Raw genomic sequence first — 8,939 nt, 5'->3', positions numbered from 1 at the left:
AATGGAGCTCTGGTAGCATAGTGCCTAAGGCATTTGACTACTAACCAGAAGGCTGGCAGTTCAAACCTACCAGCCACTCCTCAGAATGAAGATGGGACATCTACTTCCCTTGGAAACCCAAGGAGGGGTCACTGTGAGTCAGATTTGACTCAATGGTGGTGAGTTTGTTTGTTTGTTTTGTTTTTTGTTTTTTTTTTTTTGGTTATATATAAAATACACTCAGAGATTGCCTGATTTGTCAAAATAAGGCACACACACACACACACACATATATACCAAAACTAAAACCAAACTCCTGTATATATATAAAACCAAAAAAAAACAAACCCTGCCATCTAGTCTAATCTGACTCATAGTGACCCCCATTGGGCTTCTGAGGCAGTAAATCTTTTTGGAAGTAGATTGCCCAATCTTGCTCCTATGGAATGCCTGGTGGGTTTGAACCACCAACCTTCTGGTTGGCAGTCAGATGCCTTAGGCATTGTGCTACCAGAGCTCCTTCTGCATGTATGTAAAAAATACACACAGAGAGTACCTTATTTGTCAAAATAAAAGCTCTATAATCTCCTACCTTATGAAATCCAGAAGTCTGAGGATGACCATCCTAGCTAAAGAATTTCCAGAAATAAGGAGCCACAGACAACAACCTGGTGGTGAGGAGTATAGATCACGGATCCAGGGTGACCCATATGGTATCTCTGGTTCTGCCTGTAGCCAATGGCAAATGACTTTTCTGAGTCTCAGCTTCCTCAGCTGACAAATGTGGAGGCTAATTGGACCTCCTTAATGGTTCTTATGATGGTTAAATGTCTGCTAAAAAAGTCCTGAATTGTGTCTGGCGCATTGAGGTAGATGATTTAGCCCACACAAATGATGGCTCCATGAAGTGAGATCATTTCCTTGAAGGACCATAGTTAAGAGAATAGATTCTACATGTAGTCTAGTCACTTGCATCATAAACGGAGCCTGGAAATAGCTCATCTGCAAGGAAATGTATGTGGATGGGGCACTAAGGCTGCCCCTGCTTACTCAGCACCCACAGCCTACCAGTTGGATTGCCTGGGGCCTTCCTCCTCTCTTGCTGCACTTGCCTATTCTCTTCTGTAGTGAAATGAAGCTGATAAGTTAAAGTAAATGAGGCAAGTCTCTATGGTTAGAGTACTAGAGAAGGACATGTAAGAGAGATTCTGGGGAAAAAGTCTGCTTGCTTCTCCAGGAAGCAAAGCCTGCATGTGGGCACCAGTGTGGTCTGTTGTTGTGTGCCATCAAGTCAATTCTGACTCATAATGATCCTATAGGACATACAGGATCCTATAGCCCTATCTGATTTTCTAGACTTAATCTTTACAGGAACAGATTGCCAGGTCTTTTCCCTGCAGAGCCACTGTGTGGGTTTGAACCACTGCCCTGTTGTTTAACAGCCAAACACTTAACCTTTGCACCACCTAATGTCTTTAAAGTAGCTAAAATACATCCTCTGAGCAATGAGAAAAAAAACAGCAGATGAAGAAAAGTGAAAGACAAGAAAAAGGGAGCAGAGAATTAAAACTTCAGAACAAACCCCAGGATGAATGTCAAGTATCTGATTTCTCATCCCAAAGACATCTGAATTTTACTTTCTCTTTTAATATTAAGAATTCCACCTCGTGTCCATGCCACCTATATGATACAGATTTGTGCTTTTCTCTTAGCGATGCTTGGTACCATACCAGCCTTCCACCCCCACATGCTATTAGCCATTCTCCTAAATTGCCTTAACCTGGTGAGGGTCTGCATTCCCCAACATTTTAGGTGGGGCACCTCTCATGCAAAGCCGTCTGGCAGCCTCTCTTAGATTTTTTTCAAAGCCAAAGCAACTCAGAAGTGTGTGCTGGGCTCCCCACATAGAAGAGCCAATTCCCCTAAAAATAGGTTTCTTCCAAAGAACCCACCATAAGATGGTTCGCTGCAAATTTTCCTCGGAACTGAGCTCCATCAGCTGCTCCCTGATGTTTCTCTGAACTGGCTCCAGATTCCAACAGGGATGGATTCTGGGAAGAGCCAGAGGCCCACATACTCCTCTATTCTATGGTCTTCAGACTGCCCTCCTAGGTCCTGAAGGTTCCAAAGAGACCATCTTGGACTAGAGCCCCCATCCTCACCTCTGTTCCCACCTTCTTCCATTTTTGCTCTATCCCTACATTGTATACTCTCATGCCCTGTGCTATAGTAGGTAAATTGAGTTGATGAGGAGTTAAACTCCTTTCATAAAGGCTGTGGATAGGATTAAACATCAAGTCATATGTGAAATTATCTAGGGTAAAAGGTAACCCCACTTTCTACTTTGCCGCACCTCAGCTCCATTGTATATATGAGTGGGAAGATACCTGCTTTAAATATGTGTGTGTGTGTGTGTGTGTGTATTTTCATTATGAGAGTCCCTAGGTGATACAAATAGTTAATGTGCTTAGCTACTAACTGAAAGGTTAGAGGTTCAAGTCCTCCCAGAGGTGCCTCAGAAGAAAGGCCTGGTGATCCGCTTCCAGAGAATCAGTTACTGAAAACCCTATGAGAACAGTTCTACTTTGAGTACATGGAGTCACTATTATTGTTGTTGTTGTTATGTGCCCTCGAGTCAGACCCAAGTCATAGTGACCCCTCCTTGGGTTGCTGAGGTGGTATCACTATGGAAGTAGATTGCCCAACCTTCCTTCCGAGAGTGGCTGGTGGGTTTGAACTGCCAGCCTTCTGTGCGAGAGGGCACTGCGCGACCAGAGCTCAGGCTCAATTCAACAGCAACTTTTTTGTTCTTTTACACTGGTCAACAGGAGATTGAGAAGGGGAGGCGGCTAAAAACATAACAGCAAAAAGAATGAAAGGATTGGATGGCTCTAAAGAAGCCCTTGTATCAGTGATTCTTGAAAAGTTCCAAGAGACTGTCACGTGGAAAGCAAGGAGATTGGGTGGAGATAGGACAGGTGCTATAGAAAAGAAGCTGATCTGGCAACAAAATAGTTGGGAATAGAGGCTTGGAGTAAACAGTCCTGGGTTTGAATGCCTCTTACTTTGGGCAAGTTTCTTAACATCTCATTCCTCAGTTTCCCTCTTTGCAAAATGGGATTCACTGTACCTACTTAAAGCTTTTCCATGGAGATTAAATAATATAACGTATAGAAACATAGTGTTTAAAACCTACTAAATGAAATCTACAAAGCAAAACCGGGTATGTACATGTATTCATATGTAGTATTATAGAATGATTTAGTCTCAAGTTCCCATTCCATTCTTCATTTATTTTTTCATAAGATGGGGAAAAAAAATTTCCTCTATTGCAGGCATCTGTAATGTGGACACATGAATATATTAAAAATAGCAAACCTGGCTCTGTGTCTGCACCTCTGTTTTCCATAGCCAATGCCAGGTAGTCTGCAGACAGATGTTAGGAATGGGTTATGTCAGATATGTCTACATTCCTCATCTTTGCTCTTGAGTAAAGCATATAAACTCAGTTGGAATGTCTAGGATTCACTGCCCTTTGGAAACTACCAAAAGCAAAGGTAAAGAAAAATAGGACAGTAAGGGGCTGCCCCAAACATTGAGTCCAGAGTACAACTTTGGGGAGAACCTTCCCTTCTGCCCTATTCCAGGCATAGAAAAATATCAGGTACTGAAACTTTGGGTGCTGAGCTGTTGTCTGGTCACCACCAAATGGCCTATGATGACTTTGGTAAAGGATAAAGTTGGAGTTTCCTTTCTTCAGCAGAATCTAGGAGTCCTAACAAGAGTTCACAAATCAAGGGAAGACTAAGAAACATGGGAAAGAGTTACGAATCATTGTTAAATACCACCAACGTGGCTTCTAAAGGGAGGCAGTATAGCCTAGGGGTTAAGAACTCAAGCATTGGAATCAGACTGACCTGGGTTCAAGTCCAGGTTCTGTCATTTACTAGCTACCTGACTTAGGCAAATTGACCTCTCTGTATTACAATTTCTTCATCCTTAAAATGAGGATGTTGATAATAATGCCTGGTTCATAGTCCTATTGAAAAGAATGAAATGAGCCAGTATGTGAAGGACATAGTATGTGACATAAAAATCCCATAATAAATGGTAGTTTTCTGTCATTATCACCATTCTCACTATCATCATCACCACTACCATTAATATTTCATACCATTTCCAGAGCCTCTTAATAGAGAGAAAAACTCTGTGAAATCAAATGTGCATGAACCGTTGAATGTAAAACAAATCTGCTTTGTAAATTTGCACCCAAAGCATAATATAAATAAATAAATAGAGAGAGGAACTCACAGCTGGGCACCTGTGCTAACCATGGCCCTGTCATTCTTACTGGCATTATGTTGACTTTTACATTGAAAGAAATATCTGGTGCTCAGTCACATGTTTGCAAATGACAGAGCATTAAGGATACACCCGAGGAACTGGGTCAAATCAATATGGAGAGCAAATGACTGAAATCCCCATCAGATGTCCCTATTGTTTTTGCTGGTGCAGGAAGAGGCTCAGATGTTTGATTTGTATGTTTGTTTTTATGCTAGTTCTATTAAATCAGTTTGCAGCCTGAAGAATGTTTGCCAGACAAAGAAAGACACGTGTGCCAGTTACAGGAAACCTGAAACAGCTGTTGGCTTCAGACACATTCCTAAATGTGATGGTTTGTGCTGATGCTAATGCTTCTTTATTGCTCTTTACACTGATTTTTCCACTGAGAATGAAAAAGCCTACCAGGGGGCACCTGCTGCATAGAGACTATATGTGTGTGAACATGCATGCACACACGTATGTGTACACATACACAAGCTTGTGAGCACACACTAGTCTCACTGCTTTGACAGAGCAGCCGTTTCCACTGACCGTGAGTTGGCAATGACCCAAAGGATGCAAATATCTTGGCTCCAAAGGGTGTTCAGTAAAGCTTAGTGATGGAGAGGTCCGGCTTTGGAATCAGATGGAGCTGGGTTTGAGCTGTAGCTCTTCCTGGCTTTGAAGTTGGAAAAAGGACTTAGGCTGTCCAACTCTCAATTTTCTCATGTTCAAAGTGGGTCTGGTAATTACTAACAGGATCTGCCTCTTGAAGGTGTAAATTTTGACTGAGACAGTCTATGTAAAACTCTTAGCCCGGTGCCATACATATAACGGCTGTGCGATAGCTATCGGGCCTTATTGTTTTTATTGTTATCCATACCCTTGCCTTTACTTTGTGTTTAAAGTACACTCACTATTCTTGACTACCCCTTGGGCAAGGTTAATTCAAATCATGCCATGACTATGGCACTTGATAAGAGGTTCGATGGTCAGCCAGTAATCAAAGCAGTATCAGAAGCTGATAGACTGCAAAGAGTAAAGCCATTCCCCACACTGAGCAAGGCTGGAGAGTCAGGGCACAGAGCAATGTCTCTGACAAGTTAACAAACTAAGATTTGGATTCTTTGTTCAGAAACCACACCTTTGCATCTATATTCCATCTTCCCTCTGCTCCTACAGCCTTTTTACTAAATACCTGCTTCTGCAGAAAATGCACGATGTGTCAAAATCAAGACTGCAGTCTTAATCCTATAAACCTTTCTGTGACTTTGGGGAAACCACTTTAGTCTCTGGGCCTCAGTTTCTCTGTCTTTAAAAAGAGTCAGAGACAGTGTGTCTAATAAACGGAAACAGACGGCCCTTGGTTCTGCCATTTCCTAGCTCTGTGACTTGAATGCTTATTTGATCCTGAGTTTCATTTTTCTCACCCAAAAAAACAGTACAGCTGACCTTATAAGGTAAGGTTTAAAAGAGATAATAGCTATCAATCAACTAGACTCCATAAAGGATAGCTCTTCTAAACATGGAAGCAATATAAATTTGGTTGTGTGATGGACTAAAATAGATCGTCTTGTGTTGGTCTTCCCTCTATCACCAGATGATTAAACTCCTTGGGAACAGGTGTCACATCCTGCTCATCCTTAGTTCTTTCCCCCATCAACTAAAATGGTGGTCAGCTGCTTACGAACTACACAGAGACCCAGCAGACCTCACACACCCAACATTGATCTGACTTGCATGGGCTCTTGGCCTGCAGCTGGGGGTAGTGGATCCTGTCGCAAAAGCTGAGCAGATTGCCATCCTTCCAGACTGTAGCTCTGTCCAGAGGCATCATCCAGCCAAAGTCCCTTGCCAAAATGGCAGGTGAATCACAGGATTCCCAGGGAGAGTTTGCCACCTGACTGGCAGCTCCAGCGTTCCATGGAACTGCTCTGTTGGCTGAGAAATCCCTGATCTCTCTGCCCAGCTGCAAAACAAGAATGTCCTTGGAAGTTCTCAGTCAAGGCAGCCCCTGTGAGGGCCTGTATCCAGTAGCCTACAGTTTCTGAGACCATGTGGCCAGCTTTTGTGACCTACTGTGAGCTAGTCAGCCAGACCTCTGCCTGCCAGGCCTGCCCAGCCACCTTGTGCCCACATTCCCAGCAAAGCATCTTGCCCAACCCCTTCAGCAGGGCACAAAGACATTGTTAATGGACCATGGCAGTCTCATTTGTAGATTCTATTCATCCGGCAGCCAAGAATGATCTGTCCTGATGCTCCCTTTCTCCCTTTGCCCACCCTTCTTCTCTTTCCGTCCCCCCACCTCTTCCTTTTGCCTGGAGAGTGATTTGTCTGTGTTATGGGTAGGCCTGACAAACCATTCCACATTAGCAGCTGAGATGTTGTTTGAAATGGGAAAATTGCTGGCAAACTGCTCCATTAGCGGTTGCAGTAACAAATACTCTGCTCCTCCAATGAAGATGAGATCGCAGAGGCACAAATTAATATGACTGTCTCCCCTACTCTGCAGCGGGGATTACTCTTCAAGATAAATGGGTTCGTTCCAGCCAGAATGTGCATCCACTATATGTAATCTCAGAGAGAGCAGGTCTTCCCTTCTATCGCTTCTGCTCCACTGCCACCACCCTCCCCCCACACACACACACCTTTTCTGTGTCTTCCCAGCTAAGGCTTTGGGGAGCATCCACATCCAATGAGGAAGTGATGAAAACATCTACACCGTGGAGAGAAGGGAGATGGATGAGGATGAGATGCTGAGTGCTCAGCCTGGGCTGGGGCATCATTCATCACCTCTAACCAAGGACCCACCTACCCCTGACACCCACTTTCCACCACACCTGTTCATGGTGACAGGAAGTCATTTGAAGAATGAAGGAATAGAGAACAGGAATGCTCACTCCCTCCCATGGCTCTGTCTCCTCTAAGGAAGTTCTGGGCTTCAGGCCTGCAGAATCTCTTATTCATTTGAAAGTAACAGGGGAGAAAGCTTTTTAAGAAACTCCATGAGTGATTTAATCAGACTCTAGATGTCTGTGGAGCCAGGAAGGTGGTCCAATCTGGGCTTCTGAGGCCCACAGCATGTCAGGGAGCAGTCTGGTGGCTGTCAGGCTAGGAGTCTAAAGACTTTAAGGCTATTTCTCTACCCTATCATAATAGCCCATTGACAAGCCTAGCCATGAAGTCAACTATGGGCATTTCTGCTGCATAGTACCCCATTAGCAGTGTGGTTGGCTATTTAACTGAAGAGTGGCATGGTTCCATGACAGATGGGTGTGGCTGATCTGTAGTCTATCTCTTTTTACTCTTCCTTCTCTTTATCCTTTTGATTTTTTAGAACTCTGTTTAGTTACTTCCTGAAGGTTTTTCTGAAGATGACAGCTGTCCTAAAAGGAATTTTTCAATAAGCAAGGACCATGAGTCCTCAAAGAGGAGGCATATTTTGTAGCTTTCTTCAAGGGGAGTTAGACCCTTGAATGGATGCTCTATATACCAGAACATGAGCTCTCTGGCTGCCTTGTCTCCCACAACCAGAACTCACCCTGTGATGAGAGGGATCATCTTGTCCTAAGGCCAGAGAAAGCAGTAGGCCTTCCCTAACTACTTGTGGACAAGCGGCTGGTTAATTGACTTTGCTTTGCTTTGTTTCCTAGACGCCTGGAACAGAATTCCATCAAGTCCATCCCTGCAGGAGCCTTCACTCAGTACAAGAAACTGAAGAGAATGTGAGTTTCCCTTGAAAATAAATGGGCCCAAATGTTTTCTATGTTGGTGTAATATGTATGTGTAGTGACATCACATGTCTCCTGGGCAGTTCAGTTTCAGACCTGAAATGCTTTCCTAAGATTGGGAGGTAAGGTTCAGAAATGTTTTGTTCAGATTGTGAAGTGTGTGGGCTTAGATATATAGAGCTAATGGCTCTCCAACCAGAGCAGAGTAAAATTATCCATGTGAGAAGTAAAGATGACTTGCCTGTAAAACCCCATCACCATTTTTGTTGTCCCTTGACTGAGAGTTTCAGTAGAGACTTGTCAGTAGTCCAGCATTTGTCTATACCACTTTTACCAGCAGCCTTAAAATCAAGCATACATTCACTTAACAAATGAATACTGAGTATCTACCATCTACTGTGTGCAAGGTGCTTTGCCGGGTTATCGTGGATACAGCAGTGAATGAAAACAAAGTCTGCTCTCTTGAAGCTTACATTCAAGTGAGAGAGCACAGAAAATAAGCCAATAAATATCATAAAGTGATAAGTACCAAAAAAGTAAAACAAAGGAAGAAGAGGGGACAGAGAGTGATGATGGGGTGACATTCTAAGTGAGTTTGGCAATGGAAGACCTCTATATGCAGGTGACCTGAATGAAGGAAATGAGTCATGAGCATCTTCCAGGGGAGAGGGTCACAGGCAGTGGGAAGAGCAAATAAAAGGTCCTGGGGAGTATACATGGAGGTTTTATGGAACAGTGAAGAAGAGTGAGTGTGGCTTGAGTGGAGTGAGTGAAGGGGTGAGTGATGGGTATTGTGTTGGACAGGTGTGTAGGAGCTAGAGCACATGGGATGCAAGACTATAATGAGGATTTTATATTATATCATAAAGAATATAAGAAGCCTCCCCCACCCCCACCCCCGCCCCC

The 8,939-nt window shown here is 43.5% G+C and overlaps 1 protein-coding gene across 1 annotated transcript in view; it reads left to right on the top strand.

Moving 5' to 3' along the window:
• SLIT3 (slit guidance ligand 3) overlaps positions 1-8,939 on the top strand; it is a 953,284-nt gene that overhangs the window by 782,371 nt on the left and 161,974 nt on the right. The window contains exon 10 of the mRNA XM_007939744.2: positions 7,956-8,027. Coding sequence (XP_007937935.1) covers positions 7,956-8,027 — 72 coding nt within the window. The remainder of the gene's footprint in view (positions 1-7,955; positions 8,028-8,939) is intronic.

This window comes from Orycteropus afer, unplaced genomic scaffold, assembly GCF_000298275.1.
Source record: "Orycteropus afer afer isolate SDZICR_OR568_19922 unplaced genomic scaffold, OryAfe1.0 scaffold00062, whole genome shotgun sequence".
NCBI lineage: Eukaryota > Metazoa > Chordata > Mammalia > Tubulidentata > Orycteropodidae > Orycteropus > Orycteropus afer.
Note: the sequence above shows the minus strand (reverse complement) of the source record. Positions and strands in the feature narration are given on the sequence as shown.